Source organism: Aquila chrysaetos, chromosome 1, assembly GCF_900496995.4.
Source record: "Aquila chrysaetos chrysaetos chromosome 1, bAquChr1.4, whole genome shotgun sequence".
NCBI classification, from domain to species: domain Eukaryota; kingdom Metazoa; phylum Chordata; class Aves; order Accipitriformes; family Accipitridae; genus Aquila; species Aquila chrysaetos.
In genome coordinates, this window is record NC_044004.1 from 10,526,466 (window position 1) to 10,551,484 (window position 25,019).

General features: G+C 44.6%; 1 protein-coding gene across 3 annotated transcripts in view; it reads left to right on the forward strand.

Moving 5' to 3' along the window:
* The first annotated feature begins 11,142 nt into the window (after nt 1–11,142).
* Nucleotides 11,143–25,019, forward strand: part of HGFAC (HGF activator) — a 43,763-nt gene continuing 29,886 nt past the window's right edge. For 2 of the 3 annotated variants that reach the window (XM_030023366.2, XM_030023381.2), the window contains exons 1-4: nt 11,143–11,323; nt 12,872–12,926; nt 14,779–14,875; nt 20,404–20,477. In XM_030023366.2, coding sequence (XP_029879226.1) covers nt 11,258–11,323; nt 12,872–12,926; nt 14,779–14,875; nt 20,404–20,477 — 292 coding nt within the window. In that variant the 5' untranslated portion in view covers nt 11,143–11,257. Of the gene's footprint in view, nt 11,324–12,871; nt 12,927–13,009; nt 13,047–14,778; nt 14,876–20,403; nt 20,478–25,019 lie in introns of those variants that run through there. The other variant, XM_030023376.2, reaches the window with a different exon arrangement.

Consider the following 25,019-nt stretch of genomic DNA (forward strand, 5'->3'; position numbering starts at 1 on the left):
TAGAGCATTTGCAAGTGCCCATAGCCTGCGGCAAGTGTCAAGGTGAGTAGTGTAAAGACCGCTCACCTACCTCACTGGAGAAGGCCCTGAAGTCCAGGTTTGGGAAGTGTATTCTTAAATACCTTGTCTGCTTTGCCAGGATGTGCCAACCTGTACCTTGTTTACATTCTCTGCCTGCAAAGACCTACTCACAATCTCAAAATAGTATATAACTTAGTTCATAGAATCATAGAATCGTTTAGGTTGGAAAAGACCTTTAAGATCATCGAGTCCAACCATCAACCCAACAACACTGTGCCCACTAAACCATGTCCTAAAGTGCCACATCTATGCGTTTTTTGAACACCTCCAGGGATGGTGACTCCACCACTTCCCTGGGCAGCCTGTTCCAATGCCTGACAACCCTTTCAGTGAAATTTTTCCTACTGTCCAATCTAAACCTCCTCTGAGCCCATTTCCTCTTGTCCTGTCACTTGTTACTTGGGAAGAGAGACCAACACCCACCTCACTCCAACCTCCTTTCAGGTAGTTGTAGAGAGCGATAAGCTCTCCCCTCAGCCTCCTTTCCTCCAGACTCAACAACCCCAGTTCCCTCAGCCGCTCCTCACAGGACTTGTTCTCTAGATCCTTCACCAGCTCTGTTGCTCTTCTCTGGACACGCTCCAGCACCTCCATGTCTTTCCTGTAGTGAGGGGCCCAAAACTGAACACAGGACTCGAGGTGTGGCCTCACCAGTGACGAGTACAGGGGGACAATCACTCCCCTAGTCCTGCTGGCCACACTATTACTGATACAGGCCAGGATGCTCTTGGCCTTCTTGGCCACACTGCTGGCTCATATTCAGCCGGCTGTCGACCAGCACCCCCAGTTATTGTTAGTTATTGTTACAGTTATTGTACAGCTTCAAACCTCAATTCCAGAGCAGGCTGATAAAGAAATGAAAGGCCAGCTAGAAGTTCATCTAATTCAAGCTAATCCTCTTGGAGTGGCATAATCTTAGATCAGGGCACAAAAATGAAGCTAATGCATCTCCCCATTCCTGCAAGAGGTAACTGGGGTCTTTCTTAATGATTTGAGTCTTTCCTGGAAAGATGAAACCATGTGGTGAGGGGAAACTACCCTTTAATTACTATTCTCCCTCATTTATAGACTTGCACAAGCATCCTTTTCAATAACTATTGGCCAGTATTTGCCAGTATACCAACACCATGGACTCAAACACCAGCAATATCTACATAACTTCAATCTCTTCCATGCTTTTAAAATTTCCAGAGTCAATACTACAGCCAGGATGAAGCAACGCCTGGCTGAGATCAGCCCTCTGTATGCAAAGCGGTTAGCTGAAACTTGTTTACAACCAGGAGATTATCGGTGATGGTGGGCACATATCTTTGATCTTGTCCTTGCTCATTTGAGCGTTGAGTAAAACGTGTGCATGTGTGTATTAGAAAATCCAGAACGACGCATGCCGCAACTCCTCTCCCTGGCAAGAGGGTGAAGGCACAAACAGGCAGATGTTCATCTTCCTGTTGGAAGGTGCTGGATGGGTAAGCACGCTCCATCGGTTGGTCTTGCACCACCTCAGTCTCCCAGAGAGTGCTGGTGCTCCCATTGCATCTTGCCTGCGCTTGTGGGAAAGGGACAGATACAGAGGCATGAGATTTTGCTGCCATTCATTGCAACGACATTGGCTTATACCATGAAAGAACCCACTCTGTGATGCCATAAGATGTAATTTTCCTTGCTAGACAACTGTGTAGTTAACAGGATTGGGCCCTGCATGAGCAAAAGAAAGTCCAGTTTAATTCAAAATAGACTTAACAGAGCTGATCAGAAAGTCATGATTTCTCTTTTAGGAGAACCCAGTTGGGATCTTCTTGCCTAACTTTAGGTGTCTAATCCAAAGCTACCTTTGTATCTGAAACACGGGTGTTACTTTGTATATTTGCTAGAGATATAGTTAATACTGTCTATGGATGTGAAGAATTATTTGTTTAATACTGTCCGTGGATATAAAGAATTAATTGTTTCATCCTCGAGCTGAAACATACCGCTGACTCGTACCTTAAATTTCACTCTTCTGTATTTTCTAGGTCTCCATTGCTTATACTGTGAGCCTTGATACCTACCTCAGATGTAAATACATATGCAGGAGGTCTCTGAAGATAGGTGAGGTGACTCTGATCTGCCAGTTTCTCCTGAAGTGTGAACAATCTAAGTCAATGACAGCTCAGATTGTTTCTGCAGCAATTACACAGAGCAGCAATTACATTTCTGCAGCAATTACGAGGAGTGGCACTGGAGGTACAGGGAAATGAGGGGAAAAAAAGAGACAGAAGGAAATAGGGGGGGTATATGGGCCACACTGTCAAATCTTTAGCCTGAGCCTATTCTTGAGGCCAGCAGTGAGGTAGTGAGTGGTACACAAATCACTTCAGAAGGCAGGATTTGTGCCGTGGGGAGAGGGCTGCTCAACGGGACGACCCTCAGGTTCTTCCTGGGACACCTCTGCCTGCCTTACTTTTGGGAGTGCAGGAAAAAGGGCCTTTAGGCTTTGTCAGGGACAGAATCCCTGACAAAAAACTGTGCAGCAGTCTCCAACAGGATGAGATCGTGTATAGGCAGGAGCAGGGGGAGGTAATAGAGAAGAGGAGGCCATCAGTAGTGGGGCTTTTGTATGCAGCGGGAGGGGAGCCCTGGTAAGGGACATCTGTGTCCCTCCCTCCAGGACGCAAGCTTCTCTCTCTGCCTACCTGTTAGATTACCAGCTCTCCCAAACACACCCCGAGGCATGGGACTGAGCTCCAAGGGTCCTGCTCCTGCACAGGAACAAGAGCTCGGCAGCAGGGAGACCGACGGGAGAAGCGAATCCCTTAGCGGTTTGCCACCAGGTTTGTGGTGCAAAAACCCCAGGGAAGGCCTGGGCAAACGCTATGCTAGATTAGCGGATTGACAATACGGATTGACAAATCTAAGGTGAGTATCCTTGTGACGATATTGCAAAATCCTGTGTCCAAGCAGCCCTGCTGGCCCTGGGCAGCTGCCGCAGTGACACGGAGTGACGGGAGCGCTCCCTGCGCAGGGTGCAGGTTTAGCAGAGGGCACCTCGTCGTGTGGCTTCCCCTGGTCACCACAGCCAAAAGGCTGGTCAGTGGGTGTCACCTGGCACTTCAACCCTTGGCATAGGAGTTACCTGCAAAGCAGAAAGTGAATGTTTAATAAGACATTTAGTTTCCATGCATATATATGAAAAAAAATGCGGAGAATATATATGTATACATATATACACGGGTTTCTATACAGGATATTATTAGGGCTGCAATCAGAATAATTAGAGCACTATTTGTGAACTCTGCTCTCCACCCTACCATAGGAAATAACCCCGAAGTCGAGGCAGGCTGTGGGGCTGGCGTCCTTCCCGTGGGGCTGTCTCTTGCCCGTTAGTGCTCTTCCCACTTCGAAAGGGAAGACTTCAGCTGCCTTCAGCTGCAGAAGTGGAGCCACCTTCCCTCACACATGCCTGACTTATAGACCATTTTAAAGTATGCCATGGGGGCGTCTAATATGCTAATGAAGAAAGTGGGTGGAATAGCAGGAATTTGAGCACAGCTAAAAATGTACGTGCTTAACAATTGCAAATCAGCCTGTGCTGAAGTTACCTAAATGGGTTGGCATCGGTGGAAGGTGGGTGCTTCTACACCTCTTCTTGTCAGTTTTCAGTGAGTACACGGCTAAAAAAAAATCATACGCCTCTGTATATGGGCCTACTGTTTCAGCCAGGGTTATCGGCAAAGGTTTATATCGAAGTCCTTGAAAAATAGTTACCTACGTTCCACTCTTATTCATACAGTAGGAGGAACAGTCTCTTCACACAAACACATCCTAGACAGGTTGCAGGCATAGTATTTTAGATATGTCATGACATCTGGGTTTACGAACAGAACTAAGCATCATCTTGAAATGGACTTCGGAAATCTTGGTTAGTTTTTGCAATTAGATCCATGTCTGGGGTGTATAAATGAAGGTTCTGTAAATATTGTGGCTTGTAGCAGAGCTTTAAATCACTCACAGATTTGTGTGATCAGGGGTATAAAAATCACAGTTTGGTATTGTTTCTGCAGCTCAAGCTCAGCTCTTCCATTGCTACTTTTCTATGATTTGATTTTTCAGATGAGAACTAAAGATTTCTGCATGCGTGAAAGAAACATTTGTAGGCACAGCTGCAGGTAAAGGCTTTTTAAATATATACCTGTAACTGCAGTGGCTGAGTCTGGCTAAAAATGTGATTTTACAGAGAAGAAACATGAAGCTATTTATTGCAAAATCAGCGCACACAAAGGTGGTCAAATGAAAAGAGAAAAATCGCAGTCAAGATATTGTCCGATACCGCATCCTGCCAAGGCAAAGCCACCCATGCCAATGAGAAAAAGTATACGGGAGGTCGTGCTCGCAGAGTTGCAGCCTGATCAGTATGTTACATGCCTCTTTGGGAAAGTAAATGTAAGCAGGGAAGAACGGTGCGGGAATGGATGAAACGGGGCTACAGCCGCAGGGAAAGTACAAAAAAATGGGGACAGCCTTCCTAGGAGTGCTGAAACCAGAGGAGGGGACGCTGCGGGTGTTTGCTGCTGCTGCAGAGCCCGTTCGAAAGGCTGCGCCTTCGGGGTGCTGTGCTGCCAAGGGTCCTGTGCCCGCTCCTGCAGGACGCAGGCGATGAGGACAGGCTGCCAAGCTCTGGGCTGGGGGAGGGAGAGGAATACAACAACCCCCTGGCCGGGGAGGGACTCACGAGGTCTGATACTTTTAGCTGAAGGTAGTGTGGACCCAGTGGTGTAGGAAGAGAAAATGCTAGTGGAGAGGAAGACCGAAGAGGCCATGTCTGAGGGGCAGCAGTGAGATAAGAGGGTAGAAGCGGCAGATAAGCACCAGGATGTGGGTTTTGGTGAAGAGCGATGTTTAATGCAAACATGCCAAGGCCAAGTGGAGGAGCCGTAGGGAGAAAATCCAGGAGTCCAGGGGCAGATCCGTCTCCATGGGGAGCTGTGATGCTAGTGTGAAGGTCTGCAGGGCTGCTGAAGGAGGGCCCCAAGCCCTGCAGAAGGCAGAGGTGGAAGGAAGACACGATAACGCAATGAGACGGTCTCGTGCATGGAAGGAAGACGTTTATTCTGCTGCTGTGTGCTGGTGAGGCAGTGGAGGCTGCTGGCAAGGTCGTGGGCCAGGATGGGACACCCGCAGCCAATGTGTCATGGGGGGATGAGGGTGATGAGGGAGTGAGATGAAAAAAATAACGTGATAGATCTGAGAACAGTTTCAGTCCCTGGAGAGAAGAGAAAGGAAATCGGTGCAGAAAACCCCAGAGCTGTGAGCTCACGGGTAAGGGAAGCCAGGAGAGCTGCTGGAGGTGCTGGAGGAGCGTGGGAGGTGAGAGGAGTGAGGAGGAGTAAACATTTGGGTGAAGGCATATCTTTCTGTCCCAGGATTATCTGCTAAGCACAGCAGCACCAAATCCGTGTTTGCTGGATCCCAGCTGTCCAGCAATCAGCCTTTTGCAGCTGTGCTTTTACCAGCCTCGCTGCCTCTAGGAGAGGGGAGGATGGTTTGTAAAAGGATTTGTTTGCTCTGTTATGGTGCGGCAGAGGTTATGCACAGCTTGGGGACTGCAAATATTAACAGCAAAGTCTGGTGCAGGAGAGGATGCACTGGGACTCCAATCCTCTCTGAAAGCCAAAACCATGCTGATTTTTTTCCCCGGGAGTCCTGAAGCTCCCAGGGAGAGGAGGAGTTGACACCCAGAGGTGTTTGTGGTTGCAGTGTGGCTATGTGGAAAGCTGGATGCTACACTGTTTAAGGCCCATCTGAATAACTCAACTTTTCAGTTTGATTTGAGCCAAAGCTTTTCTTTTTTCATGCTGAAATGAGCAAACAAGCGAAATCCTGTGCCCTCCTGTGTCCGGGCAGCCCTGAGCAGTAGGTGTTAGAAGGAAAGGAAAGGGTTCCTTGTGCGCGCCCAGTGCTGCTGCATTGCCTCATTTTAAAATCCTTAAAAAGTCACTAGACTTGGAGCCCATGAGTATGAGCCTCAGTTCTGGTGATTAGGATATTCATTAAATAATGGGGACAGCTGAGTTTTGGTGACGGCTCCTGGGACTAGATGATGGGAATGACCTCAAGCAACAGAGATGAAGGGAATCCCATCTGACATTGACAACAATGCTTGCAGCATGGTTTGCAGGTCCCCCAGAGGAAAAGAAAAGAGTCGGGAGGGTTTGTACGTCAGTCTCACATCAGCACTGAGTCACTCGCTGGTACACCAGGAGCAGAATTGCCACATGTGATTGCTTGCATCCTACCCCTTCCTGAAAGATAAAACAAAAGTTGTATTCTTCATGCTGGAAGTACTTCTAATTAATTACTTCCAATTCACGTGCACTCCTCAGGTTGTATAAACATCTCGGACACAGCACACTTGCAGAGACTTTAGATCTAGCACTAGTTCCTTGTGCCAATGATGCCGTAGCCTCCAGCTGTCTCCTTATCCAGGAATCTGGGTTTGGGCTTCCTAACAATCACGTCAACTAAAGCCTGGAAATCAGGTGTCAGGAGGTAACACTGCCCCATTAGTCGGCTGCCATACATTACCTTCACAAGGGAAGAAGAACCTGGCTTTGGAAGAAGACGACCTTATTACCGTGAAAAAGCATAGAAGTTTACAAAAATACGTAGGAGAAGCAGTTAGCTATTAGAAAAGATTATAGTTTTTCTTCAGTTTTGCAGTAGCTGAGTGGTAGATTTCTCAGAAACATTTACAGTGGTCAGGAAATAACGTAAAAATGGAGAACACATGAACTTGCAGTCATTGGACAACCCTCCTCCAGTCTGCTTGGTAGCTGGTACATAGGAATGTACACGGGTGTGTGTGTGTGTTTAAACTTGTCTTTTCCACTCATGTCTAGTGAACTAATTGATGAAAAAGAAAGCAATTTTATTATTTCATATTGGTGGCTGAGTCAGTTAATTTATTTTCTGTTGGTATTTAATGACTTAGGATGGTTGTTAATATTGTTTCATTATTACTAAGTAGTTCAGAGCCTGAGCTCAGTCTGGGCTTTTATTAATTATTGTTAAATTTAACAAAATAAAAAACATTGCAATGTGGAAAGTGAGGAAAAGGCAGATGTATGAGGCAGCATGATCAGTATGTGCTATACCCCCTGCAGCAAGGATTTCTGTCTCTTTCTGCTCATTTATTGTGTGTTTATTTGCCTTTTTATTTTCCCATGATGATGTCAATATTAAGGGAAAAATGCTGAAACTGAGGGATTTTAGCCTTTGATACAGAAGGATTACAGCCTGCAAACATGGTAAAGAGATCCCAGCCTTATTCTGAAACCTTTCATTGACTTCAGCAGTAGCAGAATCTGGCTCTAAATGCATTTGGATTATGTATGATCCACAGGAAATTTTCAATATTATGTACAGCAAAGTTAAGAATCAGAATGTGCCTTTCTTTAAAATGAAAATGGAATTTTCTTAGAAAACAAGAACCAGACCCCAGCTGCAGTTTCACTGGTGGGATGAGCTGCAATACATACTCCAGGCCTTAGGCTGCCAAATATTCTGTCATCCCAAAGCTAAGTCTTGCCTGTAGGTCCTGTTTCCAGATTTCCTCACTTTTAGATATATATATATACACACACACACACACACACACAATTTATATTTTTATATATATATATATATTTTTTTTTTTTTTTAGTGTTTTACAGAGCATCATTTGAAATGGGTGCTAAATGAAGTCTAAGATCTAATGGTAGGGACTTTATCTTGAATGCCATATGGATTGTTTCTGTATCCTCATTGTTTTTCTTGTTGCTGTTATCGTGTTTGCTCCATACACACCTGACTTTTCTCCCTTTATGGAGAGTTTCCTTCAGTACGCTGGAAATAATGAGTCACAGATTAATTGGTTTGAGAAGGTCAAGGAGAGCAGCTCTGTGGGCCATCAGCCTGACCGACGGGGTGATGGTTTTGGCACTGTGCCCCAGGTCTCGCAGACTGGTGGGTTCTCAGCTGCAGCGATACAAACCAGACAGCATCTGCTCCTTACAGCAGAAGAAATTTCTCTCATGGTAGGCAACCCCAGAGGCCTTAACAACGTGTAATCCGGTGATCTCTGAACGTAAGAGTGGCTCTTTGGTGTTTGGCAGAGGCAGAAGGCTGCTGTGGGTGCGGCCCATTCGATGCTCTGCGCGCTGAGGAGGTGGCTGGCTGCGTGCACCGGTTCTGCCTTCGTCTCTGGTTAGTCCGTTCCTGAGGTCAAGTGCGATTCCCGTAAACCACCCGAGCACCAGCGATTGTCGCACTGGTGTACATGAGTAGATAAAGAAGGTTGCGCTTGCTGAAACTCCCCAAGCTCTGTGCTGTTTATTTTTTCCCCATTTTTATTATCTTCACATTGGAAGCTCTGTGCCTCTGCCTTCTTGATGGAGAGGCTGCGGAGTCAGGCGTGAACATGTGTTAGGGTAAGGGATGACCTCCCTGCTCGGTGCCTCTCTGCCTTTGGGGCCATTCCCAGCTCACCCAGGACCGTGCTGCTGGGCAGCTCGATCTGGAATGGCATACAACTGGACCAGTGTAGGGGATTCACACATCTCAGCTCTCTTTCCCAGGTTTGTTCCCCAGCTGTCCGTCCATGCACACTTCTTGTGCTGCTCATGGCCAAAAGCTTCACATGATGACACAAAAATATCTGCAGCCGAGACCTTATTCTTCACCCTTCTGAACTCCCAAGTGCTCAAAGCCCTGTGAAGTTTATAAGAATTCAGTGTCAAAACTGAATCTTCAGTTTTCTGAGTGGTTTCTTGCCAATGAAAAACAATGTCTCTCAAAAAAATGTGGCATACTTCGTTTTTACTGATTCTACGAAAAGCCTGATGAAGGCAGGCAGACGTTCTTCTGGCTATAAATATCTGGAAGAGTCACTGATCATTTAACCTAATTTACAAAAAAACACACCTCAAATTCTGCTTTTTCTCTGTGGCCATAAAACCTGTTCAGACACCTCTGCTGAACCAAGGCAGGCAGCGTACATGGAGTAGTTAGGGTTTTTTAATGATTCATATCTGTCTGAACCCTGAAATCACTGTTTGGTCATTATTCAGACCTTACTCAGGGGTAATTCCCATTATATGGTGGTGCTTCTCTGGCAGCTGTTGCAATTCCTGCCTTTGAAGTCTTTTTCTTTTGCTTTGTGCTAGCACCGTCCTATCAGTTGAAGTGGCTCCTGGTGTTGGTGCTTCTTCCTTTTTTGTATGTTGATGAATCAGTTTGAGCTAAAAGCTTAAAGTTGTGACTTCCCAGAAAGTCTTGCAACTCTTGCTTGTAGTTCAGTGCTTATGAACTACAGCAACTGGGAGCAGATGCACGGACACAGAATGCATTCTTGCTTTTCTTCTTTCTTACTTTTAGCTATGGGAAAATACTTTCCTACATCCTGCTTTGGTCACCACAGAAATATAATGTTTCTGGTCCTGGAAGTGGATGTTTTTCATTCTGAAAATGGCTGGAAGAGGGTACTGCTGCAGCTTTAAAAAAGTATCTTCCTCCTCTCCTCGCTGTCCAGTCCTTGCTCCCCTGCTCCTCACTTTCTGCAGAGCTTTTGGGAACTCTGAACGAAATAGCAGCTAATGGCTTTTTTTTGCTTCCTTTGCACAATTTCAGTAGCCTGGATGATAAGCAGATGTCTATAAGCCAGTGTATAGGCATTACTAGTTTGATGGCCAAAGTCAAGAATGAGAGTAGAAAGTAGAAATCTATGTTCCAGCTTTGCCAGGTGTCCCCAGGCAGATCGGACTGTCTGTACATTCTATTTCCATGTTTCAAATGAGTGAAAATATGACAGACTTATTCCACAAGTCTCTTCTGAAGCTTTATTTACTTCAAATCTTCAGGCAACAAACAATGCATAGAGGCAAAGAATTTTTTTCTGCTTGTTTGCTCTTTGCTGGATTTTGGGAAGAAAATTCCAAATTTGTCTGGTTCCTGCTGTTCCAAGCCTTGCTGACAGTAGGAAAGTTTTGTCCATAAACCTATATATGCATATTTGAACTAACAGCAGCTATTACTGTGACAAGAGACACAGCAGTGTGATAGCACAGCCAGTGGAAATCCACTCTAACATCATAAACCATCATGGCAAAATTGCGCTGGGGTAGCTCCACTGCACCGCTGGGCCCTACTGCCATGGTCTTGTTGGGTTGGGGAAAAAAAAAAAAAAAATCACATCCCTTCCTTAGCTGTGCTGGTGAAACTTCAAAGGGTAGAGTACAATTTAAGCAAGGGCTATGGTATTCTTTCTGTTGTTGTGGCTCTGGGGATTTTGGGTGTGAAGAGGTGTGGTCCTTGATTGACGGGACATGGCTGGCAAAAGCCTCAAGCATAGACACAGTTGCACCAGCCAAACCTGTGCTTTTTGGTTGTGGGGCAAGGTGGGGCTGAAGCAGACTCCACTGGTGAAATCTCAGTTTTAGCAATATCCTCTGCATCCCTATTAGAAATGCTTCTGCAGTGCAGCTATCTCAGCCAAGCACTTGTAAGACAGAGATGGCTTTGCTCAGGCGGCTGCAGAAGGGAACTTTTTGGTACACAAAATGTTTTGTCAGAGTAATGTCTATTTTCTTTCTTTTTAATTTTCCCAGCCTGCTGCTGAAAGGCTTCTGTTTTAAGTCATGGTTGAGCAGGTAACCATCTGTTAATGAGTAATTCTTGTGTCTGATATCTGCATTGATCTGGTCCGTATTTTGCAATGTAATGTCATCTCCTGAGTGGGCTTGCTTGGAGCTCCTTTTTATTGCTATACCATGCTTTTAATTAGCTCCTGAAGGGAAAGAGACGGGAAATGTCTGGATGGTAAATCATCTCTGATTACAAGCAACATTGGAGCAGCTCCTCTGGAGGTGCTCTTAAATGCTTGCTGAGTACACCGGCGATCATCTCCGAGGGTCAGGCACTTTGTAAACTCTTCACTCCCTGTGCTTTAGGGAGAATATCTCACTACATGGCATTCCCATCTATCCACAAAGACATTAATGATTAACAACGATAACAGCTCTGCTTACTTAGAAAACTAAAATACCCTAAAGTCAAGTAAATCGCAGTGCCTTGTGAAAGCTCATTGCTGATTCACCCTCCCGCTTCAGCCCAGCCCTGGAAGTTTCCCTCTGCCAGGCAAAACCTTCGTGAGAGGAGACCGAAGATGAAAGTCTGTGCTCCTTTCACTGTTGTCTTGGCTCTGACTCTGAGCAGTGACTGTGCGAGGATGGTAAGACTGATTCTTCTGTTTTGGAGTGGTGGATCACCTACGTGCTGGCTGGCAGGACGATGTTGCCTCGGGGTTGGATGAGTGAAGGTGCCAACCAGACCGAAAGGAAGAGTGCTTCAAATGAAAAACAAAAGGGATTTGCTAGATGAAGGCTCACAGCAGTGATGACTAAGTGGGGGGCCTGTAGGATAGCTGGTCCTATATGTATCTGCATTTAAAGAATTTCTTACATCCATGCCCTGCTAGGGAGGAAGAACGGGAGGGGAGGAAGGGCCACAAAAATTGAAATACTTTGAAAATGCATCTTAGAAATGTGTTGCCATAAGCAGGTACCTGCAGTAGCATGGAAGGAGAGTGCTACCCCACCAGGCCTTACTGCTACCTGGTAACTGAACATGCCAGTTTAGGTAACCATCTCCTTCTTTTCAAACCTCTCCGTGTTTTCATGCCATGCCCTTCAGTGTTTTCATCGTGTGCTTTGTGTCTTTTTCGGGGTATGTCTGCAAGGCACCTGCAGCACTGCTGAGCATGGCCGTGATGGTTTGACTTTGCTAGTTTGCTTAAACAGCACCATGGCCTGGCATCCACCATGGACTAGCAGTGCAGCTAATAGCCCGGATGCTCAGTTGTGTGGCTTTATGATTAGCCTTATTTCACTTGCTAGGTTAAAACTAGCTCAAATATACCTAAATGATGCTATAATCCTAACCATCCCACTGAAGTACAGAAGTGTCTCCTTAGATACTGCAGGTGGGAGTAGAAAGGAATATTCCTGGTGCCTAGGAAAATGTCAGCCCTGGCTGAAGCCGTTGGAGACTACTCAGTGCTGGCAGGGTCGGTGTAGAGCGCAAAAACTGTTCCTTCCTCAGAACTGTTCAAGCCCTCCCTAAATATCTTAGCAACAGCTTTGTCTTAGCCCTTACTTGTTAAGTCCTCTATCCAGTTCTACGTTCATGATGTGCTGCTTCTTTGACTTCTTTTGTGATATTTTTATTTTGCTATAGTTCAGTTGTCAGCACCTTTGGTGGCAGCAGCAATTTATGTGTATTACCATTTTTTATTATTTCCTGTGGCTTAAAATCAGCTCAGCCTAGCGCTCTTTGCTTGCTGATTGGCAAACCCAAATAGAGTAGAGGTTGCTTTTTTAAATAATGCCCTGGGGGATACAGCTAAATGGCAGGAAAAGTCAAATTCTGGGTTATTATTTGTAGCTGTGAACCGGCCCCAGAATGCATATAAGCTTCCTGCCGAGAGAAGTAGGAGATGTGTCCCTTGGCAATAGAAAGTTATAATGGAGCAGAGCTTTGGCCTTTTTTGTGCTGTGCTGGGTTTTCCTGGTTTAACAGAGACCTTTCACGAGCCCGTGTTTATCTACCCTCTTTCACCAGACTGTGCCCCAGCAAAAATCACATGCAAATAATGAGATCTTTGCAGAAGCACTGGGAGAAACACAATTTCAGGGCACACTGGAAAGCACATTTGTCTCTATAGGATGGTTCCCAGAGTGAATTTGTGTCTCCAATCCACATTCTTTTTTTCTCTTTGTAGCACTACAAATCTGGGGCAGGAAGAGGCTCAAAACATGAGTTCACTCGCCCACAAGGTACAAAGTCAATCCAATAGGTTTCATGACAGTAAGAATGATCTGCCTGTCTGTATCCATGCTGTGCAAGTCAGTAGTAAGCCTGTCTTTGTTTCAACATGAATAAGGATTATGGAATAGGTATGCCAATATTAATTTCTGTGTAGAGGGGAATTTGGGATTAGCTCAGGAATCTCAGATAATTTTCCTTCAGGTGTGGATTAATGGGAAGGTGCTGATGGGATTTTAGTTTGTCTCAGCTGGCGTGGCTTATATTCACTCATAACACGGTGTGGCTGTAAGTGTGCAACTCCCTTTATTTTAATCAGAGCTGCGTCTGCCCTGCGACTTTAAAGTGTAAAAGCTCTTTGTGTGTATAGGTTCAGTTTGTGCCACAGCCCTTGATCTCTCTGTGAGAGAAGGGTTTGAGCCTCATGCAGTTTGCTGGGTTGCATTTGTTTTGATGGCACCTAAACAAACAGACAACCTGGCTGTGCACGGGCATTGCAGACTTCCATTTTTAAAGCTGTTGTTCTCCTGTGCTTTTGCTGTTAAGGATTACATGAATTAGGCCATTAGTGGTGCCTTTATAGCTTAGAACAGTCTTTAATGGACTTTGGGATGCAATATGTCTTCTGAATGGATGTATTTTCACAACTCCCCTAACTGCTTATAAAGGGAGGTATCAGAAGAGGTAAATACCTGAACATTTGCTTAATTAGTTCAGACAATGAAAACCAAGCTTGGAAAAGGGATAGCAGAGGGGCTGGCAGTAGCTAGTTTGCATTGACAGAGAAGGGGACAGTTAGGACAGATAGAGAGACCATAATTCCAACCGGTTAGGAAGGGCTTGGACCACAGGGATGGGTTATTTTTTTCCATAATGCTAATAACTGGCCTCAGCAGCTCTTTGAGATGATAAGCCTGGGCTCGTGATGGTTAACAGGTATCGCAAGGGTGTGCAGAAGCCCCATCCGTCATGGAAGGGGTAAGCTCAGGACAAGGAGCAGTCGTACATCGTCACTGAGAAATGGAAACGCACTGTGCTGCCAGCTCGGCTGTACGCCCCATTTCTCTCCTACGGCAGTGGTTGGCTTCCCATTCATGCTGCCGGCTCTCAAAAGTGATTGCTTTTAGTTTAATGGCTAAATAAGCTCTGACAGTTTTTCATTGTCTTTTTTATCTTCAGTCTCTCATTCTCAAGACTCATCTTGAAGGATTTTTTTCTGCTAGACTCCCACTAGCCTTCCTTAGACTCCCACCACCCTTCCTTAGACTGCCATCACTGACGTGGTGAACATAAAACTTGCCCTTTTTAGATACTGGTCCCATCAATGTCTCCCCAGTTGTAAGGAATCTGCTTATCCGAAGAGAAGGTGGTATGATCAAAATTATCTGTCTTCCCCCAAACTTTAAACCCTTCTTTCTCCTGACTGTTTCTATTTCAGTTTGTACTGTCTGGTGCCTTAATTGTTTTAAACAGATGTTACAATGTGATATGGAGCCTGAAAGGATACTACTTCAGAAATCAATTTAATATGCTATTACAATACTACATAATTAGAAATGATAATTGCAATTAATGAATATAATTGGCATTTGCTGTACCAGAATTTGCAATATATTTTGAGCCGAAATGATCTGAGATCTTTATTCTACCACAGAGCCCATTTATCTTTGTTGATTTGGTCATTATGTAGTATTTTAAGCCTCTTCTTACGCACTAGAAGTTGCAGAAACACAGAGTCCAAAGTACAGCTGAAAAACTTGAATATATCTATCATCTTCATAATTTCATTTAATAACATATAATATATATACCCGTGGGTTGGTGTTCACCTGCATGATGAGTTTTTTTATTCTTGTATTTCAGTGTTTACGGAGGATGGAAATTTATGCAAATTTCCTTTCCGGTACGGTGGAAGGTTTTATCACTCATGTTTATCAAATCTATTTTCCCAAAAGAAATGGTAAGTTCACATGGCTCATAAATGAAGACAGCATTCAAATGAAAATGCCATCCTTTTAGTGCTTTAATCTTGTTTTTAGAATAATTAACTTGAGCTTGATGCGTGCCCGAGGAGAACCATGCAGTTCTCCTGCTTATTGTCATGGCCCTCAGGTCAAGACATGCTCAGAGGTTAGAGAGCCCAGGCACGGGGTCTCCAGGGCCACAGAAAGCTCAAGAACTGCAGAAATGTTTCCTCCTTGGCCTTCATGTTGGAGTTGCAACTTACATGAGTGGCAAGAGCTTGTACAGAAAGGGCAGGACCAATGAAACAACGTGACAGAAACCCTCTGCTGAGGGAGAAAGGAGAGATACAGACACCTATAAGAGATGACACTCGGTTAAGGAATTGTTTGATTTGTGTGAGCCATACTTGTACTGCAGCAGAGACCATCTGATTTTTGAGGAAAGTAGGGTTTTTCCCCCTCCTCTCCCCTTTGTCCTGCTTGTTGGGCAATGATTTATTCTACTAGTGTGTTTAAGACCAGGTGTCCTTATTTTGGGCAAAGGTTATTCTTTTACATACGCAGAAGTTGTTATTCATTATTCATTTTGGGGTAGGGGCAGTCAGGTGGGAATCCTACTGCAGCAAGCACTGAATAAACAAGACTAACTTTGCAGATGAACCTATCTAATGGGCATATATTAACAGAAATCAAAGGCAACGAAGCAGGGAATGTCTGGGTACCAGTAATGTGAAAATGTATGCGCAGATGAGCTATGTGAAAGGCACATACTTGCATGTTTTCAGGGTGCAGATAGTATTTTATAGTTTATTTTACTCACCCATACAGGACAGAACTCTCATTTTTTATACTGGACTGCCTAATTTTTTTCGTAATCTGTGCCATCTTTCTAATGGCACATCTGTTTTAAGTGTAAGTGCTGGTGTAATGTAAACAACACAACACATACCTTCTTACACAAATAGACATAGAGCTTCAGGCTAGGAGGCCACTTCTGAATTTCCCTGACATCCATAGATACAATCCAGATAAGAAAAGCCTCAAGGAAACAAGAATTACAGAATATCTTAAGAGATATTGGAGAGAACCAGAATAATTTTCCAGTTTGAACCCTGTCTTTGATGAACTGTACCCACAAAGAGTTTGACCTTTGGATCCACTTAATTTCATGCAATGCTTAAGATAGATCTTGTTAATACATGACACTCTGTGTATTTGTTTTTAGCCAGTTAGGCCACAGAAATGGAAAAAACCAGAAAAACCTGTGAATGGATGGGATCCAAGGTTAGAGCACACTTTAGAGCTGACCTTGGACAACTTGCTCTTATGCTTCCAATTTTTAAAAAGCCATTTACAAGCAGGGAGATGAGGAGGAGGACAGCTGGAGCTGTTTGGTTTTGACAGGCCATTTCACCCCATGGCTGACCTTCTGGGCGGTGTTTACTCTTCTTTCATAAGCTAAAAGCAACCTAACGTGTGACTTCAGGCACGGAGATGCCGGGAAAAGAGCCCTGAATAGCAGTCAGGAAACCTGCTCTGTGCATTTTTGTGTTACTTGGCACTAGCCCATGTTGGGCTGATGCTGAATAACTGATCCCAGGGCACCTGGCAGGTAGCAGGTGAGGGCATGGCCGGTGTCCTTCCTGCTCCTGCCTGCCTGCCAGCTGCTAGTAAGGATGGAGATGATGGGACGCTGGATGCAACTTGCCTCTTTGGGTCCAAATGCAAGGAGACCAGACCAGGAGAGTGCTGGATTATGCACTTAATGAGTCCACGTCCTTAGTCCTCAAGCCATACTTTAAGGCAGGACTATAGGCAGGACTCTCTAGTGTGAGCCAAAGCCTGCTCCAGTAGGCTTTAATTTTATTATATGTTTTCTCCTACTACGTATGACACAGATATTGTGTGCTAGCCCATCATATTAAGTTCAATAAAAAGATAGTCCTCCTGCAGAAAGCACTTAACAGCAGTGTCTACCTTAACACAAAGCTGGATATCTCATTTATGGAAGCTACTGTGTTGATTCAAAGGGCTAAATGTGGAAGGCAATCAGACATGACCTTGTCCATTCATAGCGTTAAATGTTTCAACATAAATCAGTCCTGACTGCAGAAACGTCTCCCTACTTTCTCTGAGAGCAACAAACAAGTTGTGTCTTTATAAATATTTATCAAAAACACAGGAAAGAAGACAAAATAATTGCAGTATTCAAATAACAAACTTCCTTTAACAGCATCCTGTATTGCATTTCCCTTTAATTATAATCTGTTTTCACAGATAAATTCCCATTTAGAGGCCTCTTATGAGGTACTAAAGATGTCATGTAAATTTGCTTTTTGTGTTGAAGAGCAAATATTAGCTGGAACTGTTGCTAAAGTTCATTGGTACCTCCAGAAAGACAAAACAGTGTAGGGACAGACAAAATGGGGGTGCAGTGAACACCCATGAGAGCAAATGGGGATGGTGGTCTGAATTGCAGCCAAGCTGGGGCTGCAAGGGATGCTACCAGTGCCCTGCCCCTGTGTCCCATGGTGGGATGGGTTCCCTTGAGATCCTGCTCAAGGGGAACAGTGGGAGCAGACTTTGGCTCACATTTTGGCTGTGAATTGAAGGTGTTGACTCATACCCTGGAGAAACCTTATCCTGCAGTTGAGTGCTGGATGTGCGGGTTCCCGTTGTGCCAGGTTGCAAGGGTGGGCTTAGGTCTGTGGAGGAATGGCATGATCTTACCATCTTCTCTGGAAACAGGAAGATTTGATGCTTTGGCCACAGATTGAAAACAGTGCAAAGGAGGGCTTTTTGGCCAGCTGGATTACAAGCTGGAGAGTTTATGCCAGTCCTGGAAAGGAGAAGGACATGTGGGGTGAGCCAGGAGACACCAAACGTCAGGCTCTGGATTTTGCTGGTGCTAGTAATGCTTGCTCTGGTGTTATCAGGCAAAGTCTGGCCATCTCCTGTGGTCAGTACAACAGCTAAAAAGGTCTGAGGGAACCTCTGGGCCTCGAACACGGTGACAGCACCAGGTGTGATGGCAGAGCTTATTCCTTCCACCAGTCTGGCTCTGGCCCAAGGCTTTGCTTGGTCTCCAAAATGTCCTATTATTAAGGCTCCCGATGCTCCTGATGGGTAAAATAGCCCTCTTTCCATTTAACCTGCCTACCAGTTAGGCCTCACCTCTGATACACCATTTTGTCCATCCATTCCTGTGTTGTTTACCAGGCATGGGTTTAAAATGTTGTTTAAATCAATGCCTAGTAGTGGACTTTTCTGGTGTAATTAATTCAGTATCTGTGTCTTTAAGTTTTCACTTTTTTATCAACAATTTTATGTGACAGGCTGATGTAAAGACATTTGTTGTCTCATAAACTTAGAGAGTGGTCCCATTTACAAGTAGCACAAAGAAATAATAAGCCCATTTGGTTGGTGTGGCTGCTGGAGGTAACAACCTGTGAGACCAAAATGTCATCACATTTTTGATAAGCCTCCCAGCCAAGAAGAGATTTTAAAAAGAAAAGGAGAAAGACTAGTGAAGTAGCTTTGAGGATGCTCTGAGCTTCTCCCAAACAGTGAGAGATAGGCGGTGGAAAATATGAAAGGATTATGTGAATGTGCAAGAAGCCTGGCACTGAGGAGGCAGCCTGGCATCGCAGGGGAGGACCAACCTCTTCGTAGGCACTGAGAGGCGATAGGGAAGGAGAGGACTGGCTGTGAAGAGCATTGGGTGGGAGGACCAGTGGGTTGTGGAAAGCTGGTGGAAGAAGCCTCTGTCAGGGTGTCTGATGACAAAAAACATTTAAGAGGGGAAAAATTGAATTCTCCATTTGCTTAGAACTTGGCTGCTACTGGACAGACTCCAGAGAGTATTAATTTGCATATAAATTGGTTTTTTCCCCCTAATGATCAGAGTTTGCTTGAATTCCTTAGATGTATATGGGGCCTTTTCCATTTGCCTCTTCCATGCTGCTCAGTGTAACGTCGCTCTGCTAAATCACTAATTAAGTCAGTCAGAAAAGTTTGGATTCTCCTTCCCTGTCACGGCTGGCACAGATGAAGTGTTCAGTCAGAGATGGTTTTGCCAACAATGACACAAGCAGCGCACCGCTGGGAACCACTTTTAACTTACTCCTCACCTTAATCCTCATGCGTAATAGACCGTCCTTTAAAAAAAACACGATCCATTTCCCACCGAAGGAGCACAGAGAAATTTCCATTAACTCCCAGCAGAGTCACACGGGCCTTAATGCCTGTGAGAAAACAGCCTCTTTAAGAAGGTGTCAAGTTAATCTGCACTAGACTACCAAGCACCTTTCTTTTTGTGCACCTTATATAATTGAGGTCACCAAACTTAATATGTGTGGCCTATTCAGATGCTCCATAGGAATTAAAGCATTTTAAAAACCGCATGGCACCTAATTAAGAAGCAAAGTAGGGCAGTTAAAATGGTAGACATGCTCTACAATAAAATTTCAATCTAGCTTGTGATGTCCTAGGGTGAAAAAATATTTGATAACACAACTGTTCAAGGTATGATAAAACCACACATAATAAAAATAGGTTATCAGGCATGTTAAATAAAGCAAACTCCTATTTCTTCCAATGCCATGTAGCCACTCATTTTCCTGTGTAGTGGCAGCTGATGTTTATTATGCTGCATTAGAACTGGTTAAGGTGGCTATTTTGGTGGATGGTGCATTGGGACACAACATGGACCTCCAAGGTTCAGTCACACACTCCCTGTGTGGCCTCAGGGAAGCTTACAAGTCTACCTCTGCAAATGGAAAATAGCAGCTTAATGCTCCTTGGAGTGCTGTGAGCCTTGGAGATAACAGACTGATGAGGGCAAGGAAAGCGCGTGGATAAAAGAGTTGTCAAAGTTTGTCTCTGTAGGATTCTCACAGGCGGCGTGGCGCGCGGGTTTCAGCCCGCTGCTCTGCAAAAAGGAGAGGTTTTATCCGTGCATTTGGAAATCACCCTGTGTCAGTTATTTCCTCATTTTGTCTGGCAAGTTAAAAAATAGAAACACTTTAAAGGAACTGAGTGCAAAATATGTTTGCCACTGAAAGCCAGGAAAAAGTCCCTCTGTGGACAGTCTCCTGACTCCACAGATTATTAAAGTAACTGACAGGCATAAGAAATGGGTTGGTCCTGTTTTGCTTGTTTTGTAATGAATAAAGGAGACATAATTTATGTGCTTTGGTTTTGGTTTTTATTTCTGTCTTTCATTTTCTAATCTTAGAAATAGCAAGAAGGTTGGGTTTTTCTGGAGGATTCATTGGAGATCTCAGGTCCTGCTTCCACATCTCATTCTTAATCTGTATTTTGTTTGAGAGAAATGGGGCAGAACATCTTTAACAAAAGAAAGTGTATTTTTCCTCTGGTCTTAAGAGAATTTGAATGAAACAGATGCTAATTAGAAAAAAACCTATGAATTGCCAGGTTGCCAAAGTGTGAAGGCCATATAGTTTCAGTGCAAACATCCAGGCTGTTTAAAACTGCACTAAACTGCACCTTTCATTCTTTTCAGGTGTTCAACAACACATAACTATGACCGGGACAGGAGATGGGGACACTGCGCTTCGCTGCCCGAAGACCACTCAGGTAAGGCGAGCCATTGCTGAGTGGCTCCAGATACCTGGCTCCTAGTTTGCCACCTGCAGTAAGGAGGGACGGTGCCTTCAAGTGCTGCTTTTATTTGGTGTACACAGAGCAAGCCTTCACATTAACTGTTTCTGGGATCTCTCTGTGACTCTGCATAATTATAGCATTAGATTGTGACTATCACACAGTCTTTAGTTCACTCTCTGTTGACTAACTTGAGGTCATGGAGAGAAATTATCGTAACGCCAGCATGGAAATCTGAACTCCTGCTGGAGCCAAGCACAGAGGTGTTCATCCTTCCCCTCACGGCTTGGATGTGCCTTTTACTTTTCCCTTCATTTAATCAGCTACACTTTCTGTCTGTTTCACCAGTTAATTTTTTAGAAGGTACAGAAATATTTCACACCCTGTACAACACACAGCCATCACTTCTGGCTGTCCTTCCTGGAGATCTCAGGGTAAAGAGCAGGCCTCCAAAACCAGACTTCCTTGGGCTTTAGGCTGTGTCAGAGAAGACAAGAGGACAGACGCATTCATTGCAGGAGTACTGAGGGACAATGAAAGGGTTACTTAGCTGAGCAGTGCTACGGCTTCTTGTGGTCACCACACTCCAGTGCTACAATCGTCTCATTGCGAAAGTCTGTCTAAAACGGGAAGCCAAGGTCTGCGGCAAACTCTCCTTTCTAGATAAGTCACTTCAACTGACACGCTGGGTGAAAGCACCACGTCCCAAGCAGTTCAGTGGGGAACACGCAGCCCTGTCCTCAGCAGTGCCTCAGGGGCTGGCCCTCGCTTGTCTCTGTCTCCCCAGCTCCATGTTTCATGAGCTGGATGCTGGGGAATCTCAGTTTGTAAGGAATGTATATATCTAATTCTCAATTCATACAGCAACAGACCAGCATTGAAATATCAGGTGTTGCACTGATCAGACTTGACGCCCCTGAGGTTTTTTTTGGATCTGTGTCTAAATGCTGATCGTGTTCCTCTCTTCTCCATCTCACTACTTTCAAATGTGACCTGTCTTGTTTAGTCTGCGGGATACAAACAGATGCCCTTAGATGTTTGCTTCCTACTTTCAAACAAAGGTCATTTTCCACCATCCCCTTGCAGGGAGTTCTCCACAGTGTCAGAAGTCTCATTGCCAAGCTGATTGCAATCTACTGGAGCGCTCGAAAAGCCAACGTTAGCTGAATCATGCTGACAGTCTAAAATTAAGCAGTGCACAGCATCATCATTTTAAACTTAACAACTTTAAATTATTTTCCAGCCTGGCTTTAAAGCAGATTAACAGTAGATCAGAGACAAATGACCTAACCCCAAAACAAGCAGCAATGTATGTGCCTTTGTAATGCAAGTATGTTAGACACGAATGTAGACTTTATAGACAGTTCATGCTTACAAGAGTCAGGCTATGAGGGCTGCGCTAACTTATTCATGAGTGCCCTCCCAGAGCTTAAAATGTTGGAAGCTGTAACTCACGACTGCTTTAATCCGCCGGTGAAACACTGACTGTCATGGTGGTAGCTGGCTGACTCAAAGAGGCTTTTCCAGTAGCTGAAGAAGGAGCTCTCCAAGCCTAACATTGCATTTCTGGGGGTGCTTTGTGCCACCTTTGTCCCTCAATCTGCCCATTGCCATTGACCTGCCAGCCCCACGTGCAGCCATCTCCGCAGAGAGCTGGCTGCCCGCAAACCTTTTTGAGCTTGCTGCTTCATTTTTGCCTGTTGCCCACCACAGTGTTAGATAAGGTGGTTTGCAACAAGAAAGCTACCCTTGTCTGCCTGCCCCTCGCTGAGGGGTATCTCTGTCAATATACCTTCACACCAGTGAGGGCTTGCTCTGGCTACTGTTTTTTCTCCAGAAAAAAGAAGAGTTATATGTGTGAGAGAGGAAAGGAAAGAAAAGAAAGGATGGGGTAGCTGGAAAAGATCACTGCTGGCTGTTGCAAAGAAAAGACTTTATTTCTGGAAGCGTTAAGAATTTTGTGAAATTAAATAAAAGTTCTTTAGCTGTTAATTATAAACATAAGTCTACTTTTTTTTAAGTAGCAAGCACAGTATTTGGACTTGGAAAATGTTTGACAGATCACCAGCCATAGCTTAAAGAGAAAAGTTTTATGGTGAGGGTGAAAGGAAGGAGCTGCATAATGGCTGAAGGGAACTTCAAGCAAACAGGAGGAAAGTTTGCCTGCCGGGGAAGATAGCTGGGAAGAAAGAAGCAGTCAAACTGAATAATGCTGAGCTTTAAGATGTGGAAAATATATGATTTTGTTGTGAAAAAAATCCACTAAAATATGAAATGTTTGAGGGAATCTCAACCACTTTATAGACACTTGAAAAACATGAAAAAATGAAATTTTGGGGAGAGAGAGAGTATCCTTTGGCCATGAGAGATTGGTGAGGAGTGTGTGAACCAGGATGGGGAAGGACCTGCTTGAAAGTGAAGCCTGAAGCACAAACTCTCTCCAGGCCAAGAATACCATGTGTACATGGGTGTAGACTTGAAACCATTGGAGCTGCTTAGAAATTAGTGCTAAGCAAGTGTTGGAGGCATTGATACAGAAAAATACATCTGCCAACTTCAAGAGAAAGTTTAAACAAAAAGTGTTTATCTTCAGGATGAAATGAAGCTCAGGTATGAAGGCTATGATGGAGGGAGATGGTAGTACTGCACTGTACAGAGCCAGAGCTCACCGTAACAACATCCAAGGCGCTTGTTCAAACCTCCCCTAAATCAGTTGGAGCTTTATTTCTGCCTTCAGGTTTCCAGAGGATCCTCCACTCCTGCCCAGGGGATCTCTGTGGACTGTGTGTAGCATGTGCCTGATGTGATCCCTTCATACATATGGGCCAACTGGGCTGCGAACGTGTAGCTCGTATGTACGTACATATATATGCACAAAAGTGCAATGTGCCTACATGTGGGACCTCCAGATCTTGGGCAGTCTGTTAGGACTACTGTTCTGAATGTCTGGAAATCTTGGACGAATGGCCAAACCCCCAGGGAGACTCAGACTTGGGGAAAAAAGTGCCAGACAGTGAGGTTTTTTGAGACGTTTGGACCGATATGGAAGGAAGAAGTAGAGTCGTGTGGGCTGCGCAGGCAGGAGGAAGAGGCATCATCCCAAGAGAGGCTCTGGGGAAGAACAATTCCAGTTCTGGGAAAGGTGGGTGGCAGAAACAAAAAGGCCTTCCTTCTTTTGTGGGAAGATATGGGTAGAAACGCAAGACAAGGCTACTTCTCTTTCAGCAGAGCCTCAGAGAGGTGAAGCTGAAGTCAAGATGATTGCTAGCAAGCATGGAATGTTTTACCCATGAGGGTGGGGAGATACTGCTGGGTGGCTTTAGACATTGGCTGAGCAGGCAGGGACTTGTCACTCCCCAATTAATGGATAGTTAATGGTGGGCAGGATTCCCTGCAGGGAACTGTGAGTTGTCCATGTGCTTATGAGTGGAAGTTGTTGCTGGACTCCAGGAAAGGTGAGGAGGGATGCAGAACACCCCAGGGAGGTCAGACTGGAGTGGTGGGTGGGATGTAGTGAGGCACTCCAACTGGAAAGAAATAGACTGGAAGTCCTTTTTGCAGATTTAACGAGGGTACAAAAAATAACTTAAGCGCCACTGCACCAGAAGATGGCTTGGAGATCAAGTCATGGTTTGGATGTGATGGGAAAAGGAAATGCCGGATTTTCCTTTGAGGAAATATTACACCACTAAAAGTTTCATAACTATCGAACAGCAGGAACAGTAGGAACGTCACTGCCTTTACTTGCTCTCTCTTGATGTTATCGTGGAGTGAAACTACCGCTGAATACACCCAGACCTGCTATCTGATATCAATTACACCACTCTATTCTGAAGTAAATATTTTGATCCATGCAGGGGAACCTTACATTTACACTGCTGCAGCAAATTTCCAGATGTACCTTTCATGCTTCGCTTCAGCCCTGTATGTGTGTGCCTATGTTTCTGTATGTTGCATCCCATGCTTAGGACCGTACTCTCTAGCTGAAGCAGCACCTGGATTGAGTAACTCTACAGCTGCCCTCGCAGAGTTTGACCAGCATTAAAAATGAAGATTCAAATGCAGACAAGCTGTTGGGCCAGCTCTGCAGCAGGTGTAAAACATTGATGTTGGTTAACTTCAGGGGAGATAACTCCCTCGACACTGCCTGAAATCAGGAATGTTGCCAGGCCAGCAAGACTGTTACAACTTTTGCATTGCACATTGCCAAGTAAAGCTTCTGTCGCAGGAGTTAAGAAGGTTGTCCTGGCACATCCCCTCCTCTCCCACCATATTTTCCCATGATTTAGAAAATTCTTTAGAAAACAGAGATATACTAGACTGGTCCAGTTTAATATTGCTTGGCCTGATTTACTTGGATGTGCCCTTGTTTTGCTTTACATTTTTTTCCCTTGTTCCAGCTGTCCATTAGTTTTAGACATAATCCAAAAATCCATGGCAAATTCTTCTGTCGAGGGTTGTCCTTTGTGTAATTGAAAGAGAGATGCATAATCCCGGTCATTGATGTTGAAATGCTAA